At 29.9% G+C, this 27,159-nt stretch overlaps 1 protein-coding gene across 17 annotated transcripts in view; it reads left to right on the forward strand.

Annotated features, from left to right (window-relative positions):
• LOC129913044 (protein lap4) overlaps positions 1-27,159 on the forward strand; it is a 335,223-nt gene that overhangs the window by 123,593 nt on the left and 184,471 nt on the right. For all 17 annotated transcript variants that reach the window (XM_055991409.1, XM_055991410.1, XM_055991416.1 and 14 more), the window contains 4 exons: positions 7,180-7,406; positions 10,047-10,301; positions 10,386-10,468; positions 10,525-10,799. In XM_055991409.1, coding sequence (XP_055847384.1) covers positions 7,180-7,406; positions 10,047-10,301; positions 10,386-10,468; positions 10,525-10,799 — 840 coding nt within the window. The remainder of the gene's footprint in view (positions 1-7,179; positions 7,407-10,046; positions 10,302-10,385; positions 10,469-10,524; positions 10,800-27,159) is intronic.

Below are 27,159 nucleotides of genomic sequence, written 5' to 3' on the forward strand. Positions count from 1 at the left end.
TAAATTGAAGATTACTCACGTGCCTACTCGTGTCACAAAAGTATCTAAAATATGTACCTATAACAAAAAAATTTTAAATTTATTTAATATATAAAAGAAAGAAATGTTTAACAAATTATGTTTTTATACTTATCTGAGTATATCGGGAAGAGGCAACGGGAACCAACAATAATTTACACTGTTGAAATGTCTTATACTCTTCAAATTCGTTTACGTGGTTTAAAATGCTAAACACTGTTTATAATAAATATTGATTTTTATTCACAAACTTGTTTCGACAACGACCTTCCACTTTGAATATCAGATTTTAAACTAAATCTGCAGAGAAAACCTTCTAAGGCATAGATTCAAAACAACAGTTATTATTTTCTAGATTGATGAAAAAATACATAGACCTTAAGAAAATATACTTAAACACTCAAAACGTAAGAATTTTTTCATAAATTATATGTATACTTTCATAAAACTTAATGAATTAATTCTTAAATTTTGGAAAAATATGAATTTCGAACTTAAAAAGTATGAACAGATTCTTAGATTTTAAGAATAAGTTCTTAATACCGAATGCAGGATAACGGTAAAATTTTCGTTATTTTCCAATTAATGAAAAAATACATCCATTTTAAGAAAAAATACATTCATTTTAAGAAAAAATACTTAAAACACACAAAATTTATGAACTCCTTACAAATGTAATTTTAAAAATAGATTTTTCTCAATTTTAGAAGGGAAAAAAGTCAATTTTAAAAATTATTTTAACTCAAAATACAACTGAATGGAAAATAATAGTGAATTTCATTCATAAAAGTATGTCCAGATTCTAAGATTCAGCACAATATTCTTTCAAATTGGAGCTGGAAGTTTATGAATTTATTCATAAACCTTCGTATTTGTTCTTAAAAAAAATTCATAAAAATTTTTTCCATAGGAAAATTTTTATGAAAACTGATTCTTAAATTTTATGAATCTTTCTTAAAACTAAACTTTTTTTTTAAGAATTTGTGCTTAAATTTAATGAATTTTTGTTAAAAATGTATGAATTTTGGTTTATGAACGAGATTCATAGTTTTTAAGAATAATACTTTTTTCAGTGTATTAGAAAAAGATCTTCTTACAAAAAAGTAAAATACAAAAGATATAGATAGTAAAAAAGATCTACAACTTACTGAAATTATTTTTTTTATATTGGGAGTATACTTCATTTTCATAGCTTTTTATTCGAAAACGAAGGTTTATTTAATAAAAACAGTACATTTTAACATTCAAAGTACTTTCCATCGCTATCCACTACTTTTTTCCCATCTTTCTGGCAATCCATGGATTCCGTCCCAAAAAAACTGCTCATTTATTTTTAGGCAAAGAATGAATTAAGTTAATTTCAGATACCCTAGTCTGAAGTGAAGCGTATTCTAGTGAAAGCGTTTTGCATCAAACGAAGCAAAATGGTAGTCAGATGGGAAAAGATCTATACTATAAGGCGGACGAGCCAAGACTTCCCAGCCGCTGACTGTTTTCCAAATAGATATTAACCGGTCTTGCAACATGCGGCCGACCGTTGTCATGATAAAAGATTATGCCCTCGTGTCTGACCGCATATTCTGGCCCATCTTCGTCGAGTAATGCTTCCAATTATTCATCTTCAAACATTATTGGCTGACTTGGGCGTTCTTCTCTTCCACATCAAAATTCCGCTTTTGAATGGTCGAAACCACTCACGATAAATCAGGTCTAATAGACAATAGAGCATAATAAAATTGTCGTAAGCTTCCACCAATAAACAATGAATTTCAGCATTTGGATATTTTCGACGCAATAAAATTCGTTTCTGTTCTCAATTTGACTAAATGAAATATACTGATTCTTATAATAGCGCTTTGAGAGTACTTTTAAGTAAATTAAGTTATATTCCCAATATAACCTCAAAAATAGTGAGAAAAATGCAAAAAAAAAACACTTTTTCATCCCAAAAATAATGTTTTTGAAAATGCAAAACTCGATATCTCAAAAACTTTGATCATTTCTGGAACTAGATTTGTCAAAATCCATTAGAAAAGTAAAATTTAGGTTCTATGACAAAATCTGACTGATCTTTTTACTGTCATTTATGGAAAAATCGATATTAAAAAATCGTTTTTTTTTTCCATTTCTCCCAAAATTCTCTGAAATGAAAACTAAGTTTTTCTTCAATAGTCTAAAACACGGCATCCCAAAAATAAGCTTTTTTTTTAATTAAATTCGTCAAGAATACAAATAAAAGAGTAAAAAACTTAAAAAAGTAAGTTTTTAGAGAGTTTTATTAAAATCCAACCACATATTTAAAAACAAGAAATCGTATTTTCGCATTTTTCTTATTAATTTTTAGGTTTAACAAAATAAAATGCACAACTGCTTCGCTCGTACTTACTCTGGCAGTTCAAAACACTTTTATGTTAGTTTACTTGTAGATTTTAAGAGCTGCCTCTATATAAATTTTAAAGGAATTTTGTTGATGTTGGAGAAGAGCCGACATTTAGGGTAACATTTTGTCAAATGAAATTTTTTTTGTTATTTGACTTTTATGAGAAAAACTAGTTTTATTGCAATTGTTTTGAATATTACGCCTGCAAAGTTTAATCAAAATCGTTAGAGCCGTTTTCGAGTAATTTGCTATATCTTGAAACATTTGTATGGGAGGTACCTACACTTTCTAAGCGAGATATAAAAAACCAAGAAAAAGAAAAAACAACTTTCAGAGTTCTATAAAAATCATCTGTACCAAATTTGAAGAAAATCCATCCACCTGTTGAGGCTGTGGAAATTTGTACAGAATGGCGCACGGACAAAATTGCAAGACAAACTTTTTCGGACTTCTCCATCATCGTAATGTTGGTTTTGATTAAAACCTCAAATTTTTTTTCGGCACGAAACCAATATTTGAGTAAACGTTTTTCGTCCAACCACCCCCTTTCTCTCAATTTTTGTTACAATGTTTCCCCCTTAAAATACCATTTATCTTAAGTTTTCCTACCTCCCATATGCTGCTTATAATTTTTTTTTTTATTCCTAATGTGTTCAAAATTCACGAAATGCAAAACCAAAACTCTTCTCATTAGATTCAAAACTAATGCCAATACGAATACGATTGATATTTACAATTTTTTTGTTTATTAAAAATCTCAATAATCTTTCTTCATGAATCGTTAAACATGTCAATTTCCAATTCACACTTCTTAGAAAATCAAGTAGTAAATATAAGTAGATTTGAATGTCAACTCTCAACAACGTCACATCATCAAAAAAATACTTGAAAATTCAAAATAAAAGAAAATAACTCACTTGCATTGGCTTGAGTTGAGACTCTTGTAAAAAGATTTTCACCCACAAAATTTACGTGTGATGTGATAGATATAAAATGTATGTTTATACTTTTACAAAGAAGCACATCTCTCAATCATCTGTTAATTGCAATGCATTGCATCTTGACCTAATTCTTCTTCTTCATTTTCTTATTTAAAAATACAACGAACAAAAAATCTATAATTATTTATGATATATTTCTGTGCACCAAAGTGATGCATATTAATTTTAAATACAGAAAAGAAAAGATTTTTAATTTTTTTTTTTCGTTTTCGATTTTTATTTTGTTTTCACTTTTGTTTAAATGAAAAAGAATATAAATCCCAAAAATAAATCGAAATTAATTAGCTATAATTCTCAAGTTAAAGAAAAAGAAAAATACTCGATATACATTTGTACGCGAGTATTTTGTATTTTTGGAAACTCACATTTTCTGTTTTAAGTAGATTAATGTTTGTGTTTTTGGTTTTTAGTTCTTTTTTTTTTTTTTCTTTATTAAATTTTATAGTTGTTTAATTTGTGTTTGCGTAAAACAATGCGAACTATGCGTTACTTGTTAAAATAAACAAAAAAAAAAGGCTTATTACAATACGATAGAAAACATACTAACAGAGGGTGAATTCAAATGTTGATATTGGTAGCCAAATATAGCTCGAAAATAATACATTTTAAATGGATGACTATAGGAACGTTCTTGCTATTATGACAAAAGTTAACTTGACTAGGATTAAAGATAAAATAGATGTTTTAGAAGCCATCGACTAAACATGGATAAATCTAAATATGGGCGGAAGGTCTATTAAATGTTTAAGAAATCGTACTTTCTCCAAAACAATGTAAGAATTGACTGCACTTTTCGGTGTCATTTGCTATCAATAGACACAAAATTGGTTTTGTTGATTTAATTGTCAGCAGAAGTGTCATTCTAGATGAGCACTGCAGGCTGCATCTCGGGATAGAATTGCGAGAGCCACTTTTTCGCATTCTCTATCATTGTAATATTTTGTGTGATTGCTACCTCCACTTCCATTTTCTTACGAATCCTAAACTTGCGCTATAGTATCTCTACGTATATCGCAAATAAAAACTCAATGTACGGTTTCTTATTTTCCCAATAAGAGCCCTTTTTTTGAAATTTTTTTTTCGCCAAAGCCCTAAAATTTGACAACTCGCTGGCTGAGAATTATAAGGTTGTATGTTTTATGGAAACCCCTGCAAACATACAACCCTATAATTCTCAGCCAGCGAACTGTCATGTATAATGTTCAAAAAAAAAATGTGTTATTATTGTAAAGATCCTTTAAAAATATGGGCTAATCAATATACAGGAACCCTTTAACGAAATTCTTGATTTAATATAGCTTTTTACGGCCTTTAGTCCAAACAAAAATTAGGCGTTTCGTCCCGCTGGAGCTCACTGTAACTCATCAGTTGACTTATCGTGACCGTGAGACACCTTGTCAATGTCAATACGCAAATTTTGCTTATATTCAGTTCAGCTTACATACATTTTTTTAAGAAAAACCTAATGTGAACTATATCCAGCAAGATTAAGATTTTAATAATTCATTAATACAAATATAGTGCTTATTCTTCTACTCTACTGATTTCAGTAGAATATAGAATTAGTATTATAAAACCAATTTTCTTCTTTATAACGGAATTCTCTTGGCCCATTTGCGTGAAATGAATCTTGAAGATAAATCCAGATTATTGGAGTATGTTGGAAAAACAAAATGTTCCGTTTTACTATGTTCAACAAGCCCTAAAAAATGTTGTAGGTCCCATGAAAACCATTTTTTTCTTTTTTTTTTTTAGTCACACAGTTTTATGGTTTAAAAGTACAAAGTTAACCGATAATAATATCAATGAGCGAGCTTTACCTTTTACCAAAGAAATCGATGTCACCTCCATTAATGCCCTTTTCCCCTAGACATACAAGTCGGTTTTTAGGCATTTCGCTAACACCATTTCGCTGTATCCAGAAAAAAACTGGCATATTTAAAAGAAATCCAGAACAAATTACCAACTATCCAGACCCAATTAAGATAAAGCCACCATTGTTTCAATATGTACTGGATTAAGGCTGATAGGAGATCATGTTACAAAACTCACTGTCAATGTCATAGTTTTTTGGACCAGCAAAAAAAAACAGCCATTCTTACATTTTTTCTGTCGATGCCTGATTTTCTGAGATAATTTATATTTTGAAGCAAATTCTTCAATGACATATATAAGCTCCCGAAATCGATAATCAGAAACTTGATCTCCTCCTAAATTTAATAAAGTGGTTCTAGAAAAATCTTCAGATACTTATGCTGCCCTCCCTAATTGATTAATACTTGTTCTGATAAGTGAAAGGTTTTTATTTTCTAGGGAGCTACAAATTTCTGGTGGCTACAACTTGCTTTGTTCATCTTAATTTTTTTCAGAATTTTCTTTATACTTCCATACCATTAATTGCTTTCCACCTCCATCTCCAAATCTCTACTACGACTTAATATAGATTGAGACTAAAATATATTCTATTTTTGTCGCGGAAATTCACTTAAAGTACCACTCTGTGCCTTAACCTATACTTAACTCGCCACTGGTCGTCGTTCTAAGTTTCAAAAACCGACTACCATTTACATATATGTTTTACCCCTATATGTATTTTTTCAACAAAGCAATCATGACCAATTACTCACTTTTTGACCGAGGAATTTAAATATGTTCATCGAAATGACGAAACAATTTGAGTATGTTGAACTTTCTTGCAATCAAATTTAATGTGTCATTTGTGTTTTAAACGATTAATATATCTTTTCACACTTTATTTGAATAAATCATTTTCCAAAAATGTCAACCAACCATTAATGTTCATTTGACATTGACGATTTCAAAAAATTAAGAAAAATATGAATATTTGTTTGTTTCTTTGAAATATGTTTGATTTATTGAATATTCATCATATTCATGGACAATTAATTGGTCAGTATTCACTACCTCCACTCCCTCTTTCTTACTTAAGATGTTTGGTCTTAACTGAAAAGATCGTTTGATCATTTCTCTTGTTTTTCTTTGTCATAAGCAAAATGTTGAAATATTTTCCCTGGTCAAGGAGCAATTTTTCAAATTTTCTTTCAAATTAAAAAAGAAATTTTAATAAGTGAGAAAAGAATTAAAACGTAAGTCCAAATTAACTCTTAAGAATTTAAGATCTCTAGTCTCAAGAACTCAGGGCTTGTTCAAAATTTTAAAAAATATGTCTTAAATGTGAACAATTTTTTAAAATACACCTTAAATACACTTAGGTCCATTTTCTTCACTCGGAGTTGAACATAACTTGAGAATTTTTATATTAAAAATTCTCAAGTTATGTTCAACTCCGAGTGAAGAAAATGGACCTAAATATTTTAAATAAAGTTGTGTTTAATCTTAAATTGACTACAATCTTAACCGAATAATTCATAAATACTAAAATTAAAGCTTGCTTCATATTTTAATGATTTTAAATATAAACAATATCATTCAAAATGTCTTGATATAGATAGTTTCGTTCGATTAAAAAAAAAAACTACATTCAACTTAATATAAGCATTAGCATGTAATTGAAGCAATATGTTAAACATCGAATATAATAATACGAGTATTTAATAATAATTATCGCTAACAATATTGCTTGTTTATTTTGAATAATTATTATATTCTAACCAATTGCTAAGCATTTTGAATAAACATATTTATTAGCAAAAATTACATAAAAATACATTTTAGCATGATACTCAAAACGAAACCCATTTCAAATTACCAATATGAAACATTTCAATATAAAAAAATCATAATTTTTCTTTTTTAAAGGAACTGGAAAAGACCAAGAATCTGATTCAGAAGGTTGGGAAGAACGCGAGCAATCGAGAACACATTCCGTTAAATTTTCAGAAGATTCCAGCACTGAAAAGGATACACCTTTTGTGCGACAAAATACACCTCATCCCAAGGAGCTTAAAGCAAAAGCGCACAAATTATTTGCAAAAGAACGTAGTAGAGCGGAAGAAGGAACCAATTTGGATACACTGTCAGAAGAGGTAAATTTCAAATTGTTGAAAATTATTATTATTATTTTGCATAGAAATAGATATTTGTAAAAAAAAAAATTAGGTAGGTACTCATCAAGGTTTCATGTAATGGCGCATATAAAAGTGTGAATTGTGATAGAAAAATAATATAGGTGTGTTTTTTTTACAACTCAGTAGCTACTCACTTTTTTATTTTATTCGAGAAACAATAAAAACAAATACTTACTTGTGTAGTTTTTATTATTGTTTTGCGAATAAAATAAAAAATGAGTAGCTACTGAGTATTAGAAAAAACACGCCTTATATTTCTTAAAGTGCTCAAGATTCTATACTTAAACCATTTTGCATTCTAAAAACTTAATTCGAAATGAAATAACTTATAATGTCTCGATGAAGGTCAAAGAACGACCAAAGATAATTTTATTAGGACATTTATAGGACATTCTTCAAAAACTAGAGTACAAATCCCATATCTAGGGTGTTGCTCTTTCCACTGTTTAAAAAAAAATTAGTCAATTTACCTCTCTTTGAATAGTTAGAGACGGTGGAAGTGAAATCTTAAAAATGATAGAAAAATAAGACCATTAAAATGTTCATTACAAATTACATTACTAACTTTCAGGACCTTTCCATATTATTAGCCCCAAGGAAAAACCAAATATTTATTTAATTCGATCAATAAATATTCACGACTTCAAAAACTTTTTTGTTTAAGCTTATTACTGTTCTTATAAAGAAAATTGTTATTTTGGATGCTCGCAAACGTTCACTATGGGATTGATATTCAGAAATTGCATATGCTTAATACTTCAATTTTTTTTTAGAAAGGTCGTGATATTAATACCTTCAAACAAAAATTACGGTCGTGCATAATATGCGAGTTTGCTCCCTCAAAACATACTTCTGAATTTGGGGAAATAAGGTCGTGTTAAGCAAATTTTTGTATTGGTCCTGCCTCATGACTCACAATTAAAAGTGGAAGAACTACTTCTCTGAGATAACTGACCATACTATTATGGTGGGAGATTGGCTACTCAGCAAATCCCCTTTTTAATATTTTTAGCTTGGGCTTTCTAATATAGGAATGTACTGTACTTCTTTATACAGTTTACGGGAGTATTCCTGGTTTTTTAGTAACCTCCAAAGGAAATTTTAAATTACGCAAACTATGCCGTCTATCCATTAATTAGATGAAGCAAGATATGCAAATGCAAAATGAAACGGACAAAATAAATATCCACTTAGTAGCTTTGACTTACAGGAATCTCTTCGCATGTTAAAACGTTTTTGTACAGTAATGCGAGTCCTTCTGTCCCTGATTCCAAATGAACAAGTTGCACCATTAAAATAAATGTGCTTCTGTATTTGCGAGAGAAACACTTCTCATAAAGAACATCCGTTAAAACGAATTAACAAAAAGTAAGTTAAATTTCAATTGCACTTACTTAACGCTAGGAGCGCTTTCGATAACCTTTTCTATTCAGCTCTATCCCCAGTCGTCAGCGCCAGTCGTCGTAGATCACCTTCAACCTGGTCGCTCCAGCGGAGATGTAGACTTAATGGGCTGGAGCTTCTATGTTCATTCCCTTTATGGGTCCCAAATGTTTAGAACGTATCTTTTTTAAGAGTGGCATGTCATTGAACATATCGTAAAGTTCTGCGTTCTATCTTCTCCGTCAAATATTGTGTTGCCTATTAACACAAACCGGATAAAAGATCGTACTTAAGATTTTCCTTTTGAATGTCCCTAGAGAACTTTTGTCCCCCTGCGAAATAGTCTATGCTTCTGCACTCTGCAACAGGACTCGGATGAAGAGGCTTACACTACTCGTCTTTATAACTTAAAAATTTAAAGTAAGTGTGAACGTGCTTCTGTTTTCAAATCCAGACTTAATTTTTCGTTTTTAAGAATTAAAAACTGTCATCTGTAACCAAATGAACGCTTTCAGAAGCATTCCGAATGCTTCCAGACGATTCCAGATTATCAAACGAAAACGCTTTCGGTTTCGCCTGACAATGAATCTTAAAAACGTCTAAAGATGTCTGACAGCCATGCATTAACATTCCTCACCTGGCTTATATGAGCTCAACTTCTTGTAAGCATCATTGCATTCGGTTTCTAGAGATGTATTTTAACACTCTACAACCCGTCCCCAGATTCTAATATTGAACTTAGTTTGATTAGAATCTGCCTTGTTTTTGTTTATCAACCCATACGTCTAACTGCCCGTATGAGGAAATTCCATTTCATCAATTGGCTTGTTATGTTTTAGTCTAATCTTTTCCATACAGAGTCATTCTTTTACAAAGTCTATTACGGTTGGGCTACAAAATCTCCATACATCCATACGATAGTTATACTTGATCTACTAATTATCTACTCATGAGTAAATAATCTACTTTCTTTATTTCAAAGGAACTGGGCTTATATCACAAAATCCATTTTAAAAAAATCTACAAAGAGTAATTAAAATCAAGCTAACTGAACTTAATATATTTAAAAAATTCCCAAGTCGTCGAGTTTCAACGTCAAAAAACATTTTATTTTGTCCCATTCTTCTTTAATTTTCAAAAAACAATTGTTTTTAAATCATAACATCTACCTGGTAATGCCACCTAATTCATTTTCTTTAATTTTTCTATTCGAAGAGTTCATCAAAACCTTCATCGTCGGTGAGAAACGAAATGAATTCATCAACAATGGAAAATTTAGCAGAAACACAAACCGAACCATTGCTTCCTACTTCACCAACACAAGTGGTTGTAGCGCCACCTATGGTTTCAACTACAAATCATAAGCCCAAACAAAATTCTGAACAAGAACCCTTGGTTTCACCAACAACCGGTGCACGCGAGTCAACCGGTTCACAATCTTCGAATGAAGAAGACGATGATGACGAATATGTAAGTATCATAGACACAAACCACATTCGTTTAAAATAAATTTACAAAAATAACATTTCTAACCGATTCAATTTTTCAAAATAGGATTTAAATGAACGAAAAGTTGGTTTCAATGTTGACGACAAAGATGATGACTTTTACACTAGGCCAATGAAACTACATAGAAGGTGAGAGTGAGATTATGAAGAAATTTGAATTTGTAGCTAATTTTATTCCATTTCAGAGATACACCACATCATTTGAAAAACAAACGTGTCCAACATGGAGTTCTTGATAAACAAACTACCGAATTATTAGCAAATGCTATGAAAAAGCAAGAGCTTCAAACTAAACAGGCAGTTATAACGACTGTAACGTCACCCATTGAAGAAGCTCCCGAATTAATTGCTGAGTCAAGTAATGACAATGACAATATTGGGGCTCCATTTGAAGCATCATTGTCGCCAATACCACCATCATCACAAGCCTCAACCCCAATACCCGTGCAAATGCATGAGGGTGAGTGTCAAAACACGTTAATCGCACATACTTAAAAACTTATTTCTATGAATCTCTCTACACTGTTTTCAAGTCACGAAGATGCTACAGTTTTTTTTTGTTTTAATTTGTTTTTTTACTTATTCTCAATCCGCTTTAAGCGAATTTTAATTTAATTTTTTTATAATTTTCATTTTTTTAATTTTGATTTTTGTTCAATAAAATTTTGTTTCATTATTTTTTTTGTATTTTATAATTTAATATTGTTTTGTTTTTCTTGTTTTTATTTTTTTTTTTTTTTGTTTATTTTTCTCTCTATTTTCTATTCTGTTTTGTTCGTTTCTTTATTTATTTTTGTTTATTGTTTCTGGTGGATGGATTCTTTATTTTTTTTTATTTTTTTTTTTGTTCATTTTTATTGTTGTAGCATAGATTTTTTATATTTTTTATTTTCATTTGGAAATAATTTGCATTTTCATGTTTATTTTGTGGTTTCAAAAAAATAAAGAAAAACAAAAATCATTTCAAATCCATTCGCTCGTTGTTAATTGGTTGAATTTTAAATTTTTGCCTACAAAATGAACCATGACGAAAGAGTGGGTCCATTCTATTTGGTCTTTTATACACAACATGCAGTGGGTTTATTATGTTTTAATCGAGGAAGAGTTTTTATTTTTTTTTTTTTTTAATATTTTTATTGAAGGTGGTGGTGTGCTATGGGATGTTTAAATTTTAAAGAAATGATAAACTTTATATTGATTTGGCTTTAAAAATCTGTAGTCATAGATTTTTATACATATTGTTTGAGTTTCATAACTATTATTATATTTATTTTAATAAAGTTAGTTATGTTAGTGTTCGAAATGTGAGTCAGGTCTTAGCTTTGAGAGCGCTTACTCTAACTTTGCGAACAGAAAATTGCAAAAAAACACATTACTGTTTCACACACAAAATTTAGCTTACTCTAATTTTCCGTTGTAATAGCCTACTCATGACAAAGGGTTAACAGGGTTAGACTAGTGTTTTTTCAAAACTGGGAGTCCCGATGCCTTAAATGGTCACCAAGTGTTTTCTAGGGGTCGGGATGGGTAGGTTATAGCTCACAAACTGCCATTTTGAGGAAACAAAATAAATTATTTATGTATATCATCGCCTAGATAGTTATAGAAGTACATAATTCCTAAAAAGTATATAACAACTGTTACGTCGCGCTGTTTCGTACTAAGCTATTTTGGTCTACTTAACTTTATAGACGTGATAGACTTTTATCAACCGATAGTTGGGTCGGACTGTTAAAAACAAGGAGCAGTGTATGAACAATAGATATGCGAAATCGTCGCGTCCTCCTTATCATCCATACATCCATGTCTACCTGATACACAGTGTTGAATTCTAACATCTATTACAGATCTTATTTGAGGTCCACTGAGAGACAGCTAGGATTTAGACTGTTTTAATTCTATTTTATGGTAGGTTTTTTTTTTTATGGTAGGTTTGCTTGGTTGATAGGTATACAATTGCTACTTTGTATTAGACCAACTTTATTTATTCAATTACAGAGTAAAGTGCAATTCATATGGAGATGCGATCTGCGTCTCCGAATTGGTAATGGTCGCTAAATTTGACATTTCATTCATATGAGTGGTCGCAGAGAGCTGCGAACTGTAATAGAAAAATTGAAGTTTAAGTAAAAACGAGGTTAAATTCAAGCGAATTATTTGTTCGTGGCTCTGTGCAATGCATTTTTGAATTTTTGGACTGTTGTTTGGTGGCAGAGAAAATATTAAAATGTGTTTTATTTTCTAGTTTTAACTAGTTTTATGCAATATTTTATATTTAAATATGTATGTAAATGTAAATGAGAATAAGTTGATATTTGCTTTAGAAAAAGCTTCAAAAGAATTATTCGCAGACACAGGTCGCAGCTCATATCAATGGCACTTAAGTGTCCTTAGGGCCGGTTTGTTCACTCTCGATTATCTTTTATTCAACAATAGTCATTATATAAAATTTAAAAAATTCATAATTAACAATTCAATAGTTTTGTTTTTAAAATATTTTTTGATAAATTAAAATCAATACTTTGATCAAAGTTCATGCACATAATATTAGGAGGCTCATTAATTCCGTAATTAACTCTGAATGAAGCCGGTTAAAAAAAAAAGAAGGGTTGGGAGTAGGTCTTGAGCGAGTGTTGATGTTCAGCATAGCTTTCCGGTTTGATATACTATCTTCAATGTAGGAGCTACAAATGTTTAAGACAAAAATTCTGAAGATCGGTACAGGAAATTTTTTGAACGGCTGCGATAAAAATTCTACAGCAACAATCTCTCTACGAATCTACGATATAGACAAATTTAAATCACCAAAAATTATTTAAATTGTACACTTAATCAAATGAAGCAGAAATAATGATTATAATTTTAACAAATAATAAAACCGACTTCTTTCTGATTGATGCCATAGGCAGAACTGGAATTGAAATATGGCAACGTGAAAAAAAAGAATCAGATTTTGACATTTTTAAACAAACTTCTAAGAGCCTTGGCGGTTATTCACCTTTCACGAAGTCCTGAACTATCCTTCTTCATATAAAAGCTTGAACACCTGGTAAAAATCACAGACTGATAATAAATTCACACCCACTCAAAACATTCCAACTTTATTCGTAATATTTTTTCTTAATCAACTAATTTCGGTCCGTTTTTTTTTCAAAAGTCATCAACTCTTATTTCCTGTAAAGGACGATGTAGATGTAGTTGTTTTCAATCAACCACAAAAATGAAAAATTTAAAGTTAATAAAGGAAATGATTTTTCTTCAAAAGAATGTCAACCCTATATTACAAAGGGTTTGATATAACCAACAACAACAAAACAACGAAAACAGAAAAAAAAATGTGAAATAGGATTAGCATTCAGGCCGACCGGAATACAAAGATATTTTATCAGCTTTTTAACCAGATTTTTATCTTGTTTCTTATTTCTTATTTTTTTTTTTACATTTTTCTTCTTTATTTCACGACGAGTTGAGTTGTGTAATCTTGTTTCATGTTAATAAAGAAAAAGGTCAAAAATACATTTTTAAACGGTCGATAGCACTAAAAGGATAAAAAATTTAAAACGAAAAAAAAAAAAAAGAAAACTAAGCCTTTAGAGCTTTCTTAGAATCTCATGACCAAAAAAACATTGTTCTGTCTTGTACCTTTATTTAAATTTTTTCTTGTTTGGAATTTCAATTCAAATAACAAGAAAAAAGAAAAAAAAAACTACGAGGCAAATGAGTTAAAAGATTTTTTGACAGACTTGGCGGGTATATCATGATCCCAAATAGGATTTGTTTTTCTTTCATTTCGTGTAGGAGAGTTGGAGTGAAATAAAGAAAGGTCCATCTATCTTTGGTTGATTTGAAGGCAGAATCAAAGAATAAGTTTTGTTTTAATATCTTTTACAGGATTAAGGTAATTTTAAGGTTGAAATGAGAATGCTGAATCTGAGTTACAAGGAAAAAGTTTCTTTAAGATTGTTGATTTACTCTTTTTACTTAAATTTTGTTTCAGACTCTATAAAAGGTCAGTGATATTGGTACATATATTTTTTCTTTGCGGAGTCTTACTTGATTCAAAATTGAATTAACATATTTTTTGTGGCAGGAGAAATTATATTTTCAATCCAAAATCAGATTAATCAGATAAATAATTTTTTTTTTACAAATATTTTTCAGTTGCAAACAATTTTTTTTAATGCAAATTTTTTTTATGCAATTTTTTTTTCAGTTGCAATAAATATGTTTTTTTAATGTAAACATTTTTTATTTGCAATAAATGTTTTTATTTTTAAATTTGTAATGTACCTACAAAATAATGTTTTACAACCCTGTTCAAAACCAATCTTCTTACATTTTCTAACGGTAATATTTTGAGCTGATAGAATTTTTCTAACTTGGGATTGTAGTTCAGCTCACCCAAAACTCTAAGAAAATTATGTAAGGTTTATTCATTAAAAAAAGTTTTGTTGTGCAGTGTAATCTGGGTTGACATTTTAATTTGGGTCAATGTGTTTAGATTTTCAATATTTATGACAGAAATAAAAATAATAAGTTTTGTATACCAACATTTTCGTAATTTGGATGGCTTTCAGGAAATATTATTAGAAATATTGGAAACTATGGTGAACTCTATGTGTGATATAAGTATAACTTCAATTTTTAAATAAAAGAAATTTTTTCAGGTAAAAACTTCTTAAGTACATATTCATATGTTATTAGGCAGGTATTGAAGGGTAATTACAAAAAAATTAATAAAAAATATTACAAAATGCCGTTCCTAAAGTGAATCTGTGTATAGTACAGGTAAAATAGGCATTTATAAAAAAAAAATTGTTCCACTCATGAAACTTGGCAAAAAGTTTGCTTTTGGGATAAGAACCAAGTACATAAAAAGTCTATAAAAAAAAGTTGGGTGAAAGGGTGTTTTTTCGCGGACAAGAGGGAGGGGGTGAAGGTCAAAAATATACTGAAAAAAATTGTTTGTTGAATATCATCATATGACACATGTTTTCAAGGTATTTTTTGATGCTGAATCTAATGACATAAAAATAAAGTCAATACGATTGCTCTAAAAAAAGTTATTTCCGATTAAAAACCAGGGTGCTTGTTTTTTGATCTCAACAGGTAAAATATAACCGGAACCCATGTGAAAAACATGCTACACTGACAAAATTAGGTTTAAGATAAAACAGGGACAAAGGATTCATAAAAAAAGGATTTTAAAAATATTTTTTTTGTGAAAGGGTGTTTTTTTTTGATAGGTTAAGTTGTGTGTGAGAAAGGTATCATAACAGCTAACTTATATTTTATTAATTTTTAAAACTTGGTGAAATAGTTTTGGTTGGTATAAGAATTAAGAATCTATAAAAAGTAAAAAAGATATTTTGAGTGAAAGGGTGTTTTTTTTTCAAGAAATGATGAAATTCGGAATTAGTACGACAAAAACTGGGAAAAATTTGTTACATTTCTTAAATTGTATATTATTTCTGTTTTGTGTGGAAAAGTATTTTTAGGATTTGTACCAAATTTCAATTGGAAGTATTTTAAATTGATTGAGTTATGTTGTGTGCTGTTTTTTTTTAACAAGATTCATTGACGCAATTATGCAATATTATATTCTTTATGAAGATTTAGATATGTTATTACATTTCAATGTCTATTTAAGAAAATCGTTGAGCAGTTTTTTCCTATACCACCTTGTTTCAAAAAAAAATTCTATAAAACGCTCTCTTTTCAAGACCTACGGTTGCCTAACCTCTTGATGGACTTTAAATTGTGAAACATAAAAAGCTACGAAAAACCTTCAAGAGATTAATCTTTTCTCTGGAAATATTTTCTTCTGTTTTTTGTTCTACTATCTTGTAAATCTTCCTCGGAATTAATTTCCAGTGAACAAGAAATCCAATATAAAGAAATTCAAATTTCCAGGAAAATTAATTCCCGATATTTTATCCAACTTCATTCGCAGAAATATTTGTATGCGGGATAATTCCTTAAAAAGAATTTGCATTAGGTATAGGAGAAACTAAAATCTTGAATAAAAAATTTTTTTTAAAATTTCGTTAACTGAAAAAATAACTTTAATTGAATTTTAAAATTGCAGATAATTTAAAATATATATTTCTTTGATGTCAAAAAAAAACCTTTTTCATATGAACACCAGTTTTTCTTCAAATTTTCATTAAAAGTTTAAAAACTGATTATTTAAAATTATAAAGTACTTAAGATGATGGAAATAATCCCAAAAACTGCTGCGAAATGTTTTATTTTTTTATTTAACTTTCTTGTTTCTTTTTTGTTCTTCATAAACGCTCAATCGAATACAATGTGGTATTTTTCTTTTTAAATGTTTTTTTTTGGGTTTCTTCTTCTTGTTCAGAAATAAAGAACCATTCTTTACGTTTCCGTTTATCCGGGTACTTTCTTTTTTTCTAACTTTAAAAAACTTCGATCGTAAATAAAAAAAAAAGTTCATTCGAAAAGTTTGCCAGCCTAATAATAATAGATTGTGGTATTGTGGGGGCGAGTTTATATTCTCAAGCCATTATTTTATTTTTTCTATTATAATCTCTTTTTGAACTGTGACTCATATACACACACAAACATACACTTAAAGAATCACAGAGTAGAAGAAGTATGTTTATTGGCAATGTTATCCCCTTTTGAAAGTGCAATCATCAATTGAAAAGAAAATCGCTTACCAACAACAGCAAAGTTTTTTTTATTTTTTTTTTGTCTGAAGTTTAGTTATGAAAGGATGAACTTGATCGAAGTACTACAATGGGTAATAAGGTCTGTGATTGTGATAATAACATTAAATACTGTTTCGTTTAAGTTTTATTTTCTTCTTTGTGTACTTTATGAGAAAATAAACTTGTGTTAAATTGTTCACAAAAGAGAGTTAAGTATCGGCCATGACTTATTTTTTTTTTTAATAAAACGCTAACCATTTGAGATGTCTCAAAAATTTGTTATTGGGATTTTTTTGTGTATGAAATAGTGTCGCTTGCAGCACATGAAACTATTCAACTGCCCATCAACAATTGGCTTCATCAATGAAGATGATTTTGTATGATGAAATTATCGTTTTTTCATTTTATCTGAAGTATCCCATCCCAGACAGTAAGATGGTTAATATGATCAAGAAGCTTCTGGTTTTGAGTTATTTTAACTTCATTTTAAGGGTGTAGACCAAAATCCTTAAACAAAGTCACCATAGTGTGGTTTAAACCATCCCAATTGTTGAAAACAAATTAACTCTTCTTTAACATTTTTCGCATTCTTGCAAAAATTTACTGACGCTATGAATTGGAATAAGAATTACGACCGAAAATTGGCGTTAAAGGTCCTAAAGCACACCGGAATTTCCATAATAGATTTTCAATAATTTTTAAACCTTCATTTTTCGTAAAGTTTCCCATGATGATATTTTTACTTGCGATATGCATTCGTAAAAAAAAAAAAGTTGAGATAACATTTTTCCATGACATTACGATTATAGAGAATGCCAAAAAAGTGGGTCCCGGAAGTCCGTCTGTCTGTCAGTCTGTCAAACTGTCTGTCTGTAAACGAAGCCCAGAAGGGTTTTTGGAATTCATTTTTTTGGACCAAAAATAACGGTACTTGTCATACCTATACCGATGTTAGTAAAATTGAAATTTATCAAAAACGGCTCCAACGATTTTGTTAAAAAATTCAAATATAAGTTTTAAGACAGAGTCTATCTTTGAACAAAAAAAATTTATTTTGAAAATCATTATTAACGGTACCTGCCATAGAATCGTTTTTTTTTTTAAATCCGATTTACTCCGAAACTACTATTTCGATTTCAACCAAACTTTTTGTGAAGAAGCATTTATATAAATTTAATATAATAATTTTTGGATTTTTAAAAAAATTTTGAAAACTTTTTGTGAAGAAGCATTTATATAAATTTAATATAATAATTTTTGGATTTTTAAAAAAATTTTGAAATTTTTTTTTGAAAAATCAAATTTTCGAAAACGGGACATTGAATTTTTTTGAAATTTTGTTTTTAGATGTTGATTAGTGACTTCTACAAAATGGCATACCAATTTTATTTTAAAACTTTTTTTTCAAAAAATTATTTATAAAAAATTATTTTTTTTAAAAACGGCTATAACGATTTTGAAATTTTTTTTTCTAAAAATGCACATTTAAATATCTAATAACACTGCATACTTTTTTTGGAGGGTAATTTGATTTCAGATTTTGTTTTATTATTTTTTTTTCAAACCAATTTAATGTTTTTTTTTATTTTTTTTTTTTGTTCTTATACAAGTTTTTGTCCATTCATTAACATTTTTAGGAGTATTTGCAGTTTACTGTTCCATTCTTTAATCGTTTTGCCTACTGCAAAAGTAGCTACAATGGTGTTTTCTGTTTGATGTATATTTCGTGTAAACTAAAGGTTCAAAATTGTACTACTTTGTGGTACCCCATTCCTAAAGTCTGAATAATTATTTCCGTGTGGTTTTGCCCATCAATTTATATTATTTTTTTATGGTTTTTATGGGATTTTCCACAACTACTTGCAATGAAGTTCATAATTTGCTTCAATAATAGTGTTGGCAGAGTTGGTGTCAATTTTTAATACCGGGAACTTGCTTTTGCCTTTTCAAATGAAGCAATTATTATTTTAGCTGAAAAGGTGTTTTTTTTTTCAAGCAAAGGAAATGTAAAAAAAAAACTTGAAGGGAAATTTGATTCGAAGTTATTTTTGTCAAACAAAAAAAAAACACGCTCCCATAGAGAGGCTCATTTTTTTTTCGATTCAAAAATATTTTTTGAAATCCCTTTATTCTTTCTTTCAATCAAATAACGGTAATATCCAACTTCATTAGAGTGGCACATCAATTTTTGTCGAATTCAAAAAATACCCTTTTAACCATTATATTCTTATAGACACTTAAGAAGTTTCAAATGTAACATAATTGTTGAATTTCAATAGGTTACCATTACACGGTGTAACACTCAAAATATACGCGGACGGAGACCTATCAGGTTTTGTAGAGCTAAACGCACTGAATACGAAACGGTATTTGAAAATCCCCTAACACCCCCAAAATTTGGAGTTACGGGCAAAAAACGGTTTTTTGGACCTTCACCCATTGAAAAAATTCTAGCTTCGACAATTTTTTACCCATTTTCGATTTTTTTACAGTTTCTGATAGAAGATAAATATACCTTTTTAACAATGTATAAAACATGTAACTCGGTTAAACCACTTAGAATTTATAAGATGTCAAAGTTCAAAAATTCAATTTTTTTTGTCATTTGCCCAACTTCGGCATCAATTTAAAGTATATGTTTTTAAAACAACATGCTATTTAAAAAATATATTCTAAAACAATATCTATTTCCCAATTGATCGAGGTATTTTTTATGAAAATCACTTCAAAATTGGCTTAGAAAAAAAATTTTTCGATTTCAACCCAGATACAGAAATTCGAACTTTTAGGTATAGAACAAAAATGTTGTTTCGGCACGTAGTAGGATAAGTTGGGCGCCAGGATTTGATTAAAGGTTTTTGTAGAGGAGCTCAATACAAACATTTTTTTCTTTGGGAGGGGGGTCTATCTCCCCCCGTTTAGGTGGGAGGGGCATTTTTCTAAAAAAAATTATCAAAATAAAAAAAATTATTAAAAAACAACGGCAACACTTACAGTAATAAATGATACCATTTCCAAAAGGCAAAATTGTGCATTTGATTCTAATTTTTAAATCAATATAATATTACCAATAGTTTTTGAAATAATCGATTTCAAAGTTAAAAATAGGGGAAAGGTATATTTATCTTCTATCAGAAACTGTAAAAAAATCGAAAATGGGTAAAAAATTGTCGAAGCTAGAATTTTTTCAATGGGTGAAGGTCCAAAAAACTGTTTTTTGCCCGTAACTCCAGATTTTGGGGGTGTTAGGGGATTTTCAAATACCGTTTCATATTCAGTGCGACTAGCTCTACAAAACCTGATAGGTCTCTGCCCGCGTATATTTTAAAACCTCATTTTTGTAACACCGTGTTATTATTCCTAATCTTTAACAAGTAACCCACATTTTCTTCACACCTATATATAAAAACACCCTTTCACATGGAAAAAATGTATAAATTTATTCTTATAACAAATACAACATTTTTAAAAGATTTATTAAGAGTGCTATTTATGCCATTGATTTTATCTCACTTATCGAGGATTTACATTATTTAAAAAAAAACACCTTTTCATCTAAATTATTTTTATAAACTACTAAGAGACTCTTGGTTTCTGTCGTAAATGAAACATTTCTACCAATTTTTACCAGGGTATCAATTTTTTTTGTTTTTTTTTTCAGTTTTCAATCATTTCATCTTTTCTTAAAAACAAAAAAAAAAACACCCTTTCACTCAAGATAAATTTGCAGACCCTTTAGATTCATAGTATTTATAGCAAACGAAACTTTTTAACCAACTTTTAATAAATAAACTGTTATGAAACCTTTCTCACACATAATTCAACTTAAAAAAAAAAACACCCTTTCGCGTTTCACCAAAAATCAACTTATTCCTACTTAATTTTTTTAAATTATGCTATAGGAGCAGTATATTCCTCCTCAGTGCAAGCTTCAATTTTAAATTGTAATCGATGTGACCCCACACTTGACCTTATCAAATTTTGACGATTTAATGATAAAATATACCATCCACCTTGTTCCCCTATCCCAAATTTTCACCCAAACACAAAAATATTATACCTGTGACTACGTAGATACTTTGCATCTTAATTTTCTTTTACCGGTATATAAACTACGCTCCAATACTTTAAGAACGGCATCCTTTCATTTTTTGCAATTCAATCGAACGCACTTTCCCGTCGTCAATCGATGCCTGATATGCTGACTGCTATCAAATTCGTTATACTTGTTGTTGTTGGTGTATCTTTGTCTATTAATGAAGCCTTTTCAATGAACCACACCTTTGCTCGGCGCGCATCTCTCTTTTATTCGATAATAATAATAATAACACCATAACAGAGTTGATATTTCGATGATATGGTGACGGTTTAACAACGATGACGAGGTGATGTCGGTGCGTGTGGTGTGAGTCAACATACACAACACACATCTAATGATCGATTGAGCTATCCGTATCCCATTCGCTTGCCTATTTTTCACACATATCCCTGTGATGTGTAACTGAAGATGAAATTTTTGCTCCAATTACTAGCAATCAGATACTATACAAGGAGGCCCGACAGATGCGATATGCATAAATTAGGTCACATTCTTCCACACACATTCTCCATCCACATACACTCGTATACACTCTCAGTATCCAACTCTGCTACTACTTGTTGTGCACATTATAATTACTCTTAGGAAATCATCGACCTTTTTTCACCGATTCACCTCACGTATACAGGTGGTGGAAGCTATCGAACGCTACTGCGAACGCATTGTATATGAGGGAGGTTGTATAAAAGAGAGTGAGGCATCTGCCAAGAGAGTCTGCCAACCTCACAAAACACACATCCACATTTCACCACACAACACCGGAACCACCACGTATTGAGAGGAAAGCAAAAAAAAAAAAAATTGTGTATAATCAATTTATCAATATTTGTCTCTTAGTCTAAGAGCCGGCAGCATATTTTGGCAGTTTTGATATAACCGAAATTCGAGTGTGCACATATCTAGATATGCACTATAGTATGTCAACGGAACAAGTCTGGCAGTGATCTTTTTCAGCTTTCCCTTGCCAGACGCATCCAAAGTGCAGTCAAAAATCAATTTTTGGCGTTTTGGTATAACCGAATAAATGACACACCAAAAAATCATAAAAAATCCCCTGATTTCGAATCTGTGGGTACCGCAAGTTTATTTTTCAGCTTTCCCCCCGCCAGACCGCTTTAAAGCATTTTTAAGTGCATTTTTCTAATAAAAACTCAGATTACTTATTTTCTGTTAGGTATAACCGTATGATGGTAACAAATTAATATTCTATGTCTATTCCAGGTCTAGAAAATATAATTTTAAGCCAGCTATTTTTCAGCCTTCCCTCTGCCAGACGCATCCAAAGTGCAGTCAAAAATCAACTTTTGGCGTTTTACTAGGTATTATACCAATAAATGATACACCAAAAAATCATAAAAAATCCCCTGATTTCAAAAATGTGGGTACCACAAGTTTCTTTTTTAGCTTTCCCCCCGCCAGACCGCTTTAAAGCATTTTTAAGTGCATTTTTCTAATAAAAAACCTAATAGTTTACTTCTGTTGGGTATAACCGTATGATGGTAACAAATTAAAATTCTATGTCTATTCCTGGTTTAGAAAATATAAGTTTAAGCCAGATATTTTTCAGCCTTCCCTCTGCCAGACGCCCTTAAAGGTTTCCCAAACAGGTTTTTCCATAGAAAAAACACATAGTTTCTGTTTTTTTCTTATAAAATTGAAATAATTTTTTTTTTGTTTAGAGTAACCATATGATGGCCAAATATTAACTTTCTCTGCCTTTTCCTGATTTAGAAAATGTAAGTTTAAGCCAGTTTTGTTTCAGCCTACCCTCTGCCAGACGCCCTAAAAGGTATCTCAATAGTACGGGAAAGTTAGATTTTGCTATATGGGGCATGGGGGTCTGGGAAAAAATCCGAAATGCATTTTGTCTTCAGGGCTCGAAAGGCATAAAGACACGAGTCGTAAACCAAATTTTGTTCAATCGCACTAAGAGTCATTTGGCCGCCATTTTTTTTTTAATTCAAATTTTGGTTTTTCACATAACTCGCGTATTTTTGAACCTACAAAAAAAAAACAATGTATGAAAAACTTTAAATAATTTAATTTTCTACAATATATGTTAAATAACATTTTTCGATTATCCCTTTGGTTTAAAAGTTAGGGTGTTTTTTTTTTAAACACGTCAAAAAATGATTTTCTTATTTTTGTCATATCTCTTTTACTTGAGCGTTTTAAAAAAAATTTGTTCGTTGTAAAAGTTGTAGATCTTTTAATTACCTTCATTTGTTACAATATTGGTTTTTCGATTTGACAGACCGTTTTCGATCTGTAGGCAAAAAACTTCAAAAAATTGCAATTTTTTGTATAGGGACAAACAAAATGATTCTTGGTGCGGTTGTACAAAATGTGCACCGAAAAAAAAAACCAATATCAATTTAACATTTTTTAAATATCAAATTAACATTTCTTAAATATCAGCCAAAAATGCTCTATAAAATGTGTTTAATGATATTTAAAATGTTAAAACAACATTTTTATTATCAGGATGATATTTAAATGTCACATTTTGGAATTTTTTTTGATATTTTATTATCATTTTTTCATATCAATTTCTCATTCCAAATTATTGAAAAATATTAAATACAAAATTCTTAATGTGTACTAATTAAAAGGCGCGTTGTGTATTTTCGAAGTAAAATGTATGATTTACTGATAAAATTTGATCGGCACTAAGATTTTACTTCACATAGTTTGGGAGAAAATAACAAAACAATTATATCACCTATAATAGAAAAAATAATATGATCATTATTTTGTAAAGAATATTCCCTTTCAGTAATGTTTTGAAAAAAGAAAGAAAATTCTTTTAATAATAAAAATAATAAAAAAGAAAAAGAAAGAAATAGGTTTCATTATAATAAACTAAAACGTAAAATCTAGTCAACATTGATATTTTAATTGTCAAAGTGAAATTTTCACTGTCCACTTAAACGTAAAAAAATGTCAAAATGATATTTTAATTGTCAAAGTGAAATTTTCACCATCCCATCTGAAATTAAAAAATGTGAAAATGATATGATAAAATATCAAAATTGATATTTTAATTGTTGGACGACTTTTGTCACTGAAAAATGTTAATTTGATAGCTGTTATTATCAATTTTTTTTTTCGGTGTGGTTTTAGACTCTTTCGATCCCTGGGTTTATGCTCTTTCAATCCCTGAAGACAAAATGCATTTCGGATTTTTTCCCAGACCCCCATGCCCCATATAGCAAAATCTAACTTTCCCGTACTATTGAGATACCTTTTAGGGCGTCTGGCAGAGAGTAGGCTGAAACAAAACTGGCTTAAACTTACATTTTCTAAATCAGGAAAAGGCAGAGAAAGTTAATATTTGGCCATCATATGGTTACTCTAAACAAAAAAATATTATTTCAATTTTATAAGAAAAAAACAGAAACTAGGTGTTTTTTCTATGGAAAAACCTGTTTGGGAAACCTTTAAGGGCGTCTGGCAGAGGGAAGTCTGAAAAATATCTGGCTTAAACTTATATTTTCTAAACCAGGAATAGACATAGAATTTTAATTTGTTACCATCATACGGTTATACCCAACAGAAGTAAACTATTAGGTTTTTTATTAGAAAAATGCACTTAAAAATGCTTTAAGGCGGTCTGGCGGGGGGAAAGCTGAAAAAGAAACTTGCGGTACCCACATTTTTGAAATCAGGGGATTTTTTATGATTTTTTGGTGTATCATTTATTGGTATAATACCTAGTAAAACGCCAAAAGTTGATTTTTGACTGCACTTTGGATGCGTCTGGCAGAGGGAAGGCTGAAAAATAGCTGGCTTAAAATTATATTTTCTAGACCTGGAATAGACATAGAATATTAATTTGTTACCATCATACGGTTATACCTAACAGAAAATAAGTAATCTGAGTTTTTATTAGAAAAATGCACTTAAAAATGCTTTAAAGCGATCTGGCGGGGGGAAAGCTGAAAAATAAACTTGCGGTACCCACAGATTCGAAATCAGGGGATTTTTTATGATTTTTTGGTGTATCATTTATGCGGTTATACCAAAACGCCAAAAATTGATTTTTTGCTGCACTTTGGATGCGTCTGGCAAGGGAAAGCTGAAAAAGATCACTGCCAGACTTGTTCCGTTGATATACTGTGGTGCATATCTAGATATGTGCACACTCGAATTTCGGTTATATGAAAACGGCCAAAATATGCTGTCGGCTCTCGGTCTATCTGTTTCACAATTTTCCACAGTGTCAGTGCTGCTGAATGTGAATAGGTACAGTTTTGATCCAAAATTCAAATGGGACGTATCTTAAGTAGGGTATCGAAAGTGTTCAAACCCACCTTTTTACTTGCGATATATGTAGGTACTATAATATATCAAGTTATGCATTCGTAAAAAAAATTAAATGCACGAACTTGCTCTAAGAGTTCAAGTTGCTTCAACGTTTAAGACCTTTTATATAGAAAATAGTTAAATAATGTAAGTATATAAGAAAAATAAATTAGTTTTTAAAGGAATAAAACAGCATCTAAGATCAATAATTGAGCTCCAAAACAAGTATCCAGGTTGATTTGTTTAATTACGATGCATTTTTAGAAATAAAATTTTCAAAATCGTTAGAGTCGTTTTTTATAATTAATTCTTTGAACAAACTTAAAACAAACTTTTCAAAGTTTGTGTCCGATAACTTATTTCACCGCGGCGCATTTATTATGCCCGCAAATGAAAAAAGCCTTTCAATGGGAGCGACGATTGAAGTATTGTCTTGTACTTCAGGAACAATGGATTTGAAACTTGCCGCGTGCAACTTGCCACATGCAACTTGCCACATGCAACTTGCCACATGCAACTTGGCACATGCAACATGCCACTTGCAACATGCAACCTGCCACATACGGCTATATCTCGGAATTTTGAAAAAAAAATGGAAAAAAAAGGTAGCATGGGCTCTTACCTACATTTGGGTACAACTCCCATCCCTGTAGGTCGCGGCGTTCTTAAACCGGGAGAACTTAAAAGTAAAGAAAAAATAAGCCCGATTCTGAAAAAATAGGCATGATGTGGCGATTTAACATGGAAGATGATTTTTTTTAAATCTGACAATGTGCAAAGCGAAGGCCCATGACACAAGCTATCATTTAGCATCACTCTTTGAAATGTTGAAGGTTTAGATTTTGGTTTTATTTTGTTTTAAAAATATATTTACTTTAAAATTACAATTTTAATTACAATGCAATTACCTTTGTAATTTCATCTTTTTAATTACAATACAATTACACGGTAATTTAATTGTAATTGCATTTCGAATAACATTTCCTTTGTAATGGGAAAGTAATTCGATTACAATGCAATTACTAGTGGAGTAATTGCATTGTAATTAATTAGTAATTAATTACAAATGTACTGATTACTCCCCATCTCTGCAGGTGGATACCATAAATAATGACTTTCAAAATTAATTTTTGAAGTTGATTTTTTTTGGACCAAAAATAACGGTACCTGTCATATTCCAATTTTAAAGAAGTTCAATTTACTCAAAAAAGTCTCATACTATTTTGATAAAAAAAATTCAAGTATGTAATAGTTTTTTTGATAGATTTTTTATTTTCAAAAATCGTACCTTCCATACTACCACTTTTTTAAAATCTGCTTTTCTTCGAAACGATTTGCTTGGTTTCAACGATTTTTTTAACTAAAGCATTTAGGTATATATAATAAATTTTTATATAAATCAAAAATTTAATTAAAAATGAAATAATTTCTCTAATAAAAAAAAATTAAATTTTCTTTTTTTGAAAAATCGAATTTTCGAAAACGGGACATTGATTTTATTTTAAATTTCGGTTTTTGGTGTTGATTAATAATTGCTTCAAAATGGCACACCAACTTTATTATAAAACTTTTTTTTTTTATCTTTATGAGAGAAATTAAACTGCATACTTCTTTTGGAGCTCAATTTCATTTTAAGAGTTGATTTTTTTCATTTGAAGAACGAATTTTATGTTTTTAAAATTGTTTTTTATTTTCAAATACATTTACCAAATTTGTATATAAAAATTATTAAAATTTTC

The sequence above is a fragment of the Episyrphus balteatus genome, chromosome 3 (genome assembly GCF_945859705.1).
Source record: "Episyrphus balteatus chromosome 3, idEpiBalt1.1, whole genome shotgun sequence".
Taxonomy (NCBI): Eukaryota; Metazoa; Arthropoda; class Insecta; order Diptera; family Syrphidae; genus Episyrphus; species Episyrphus balteatus.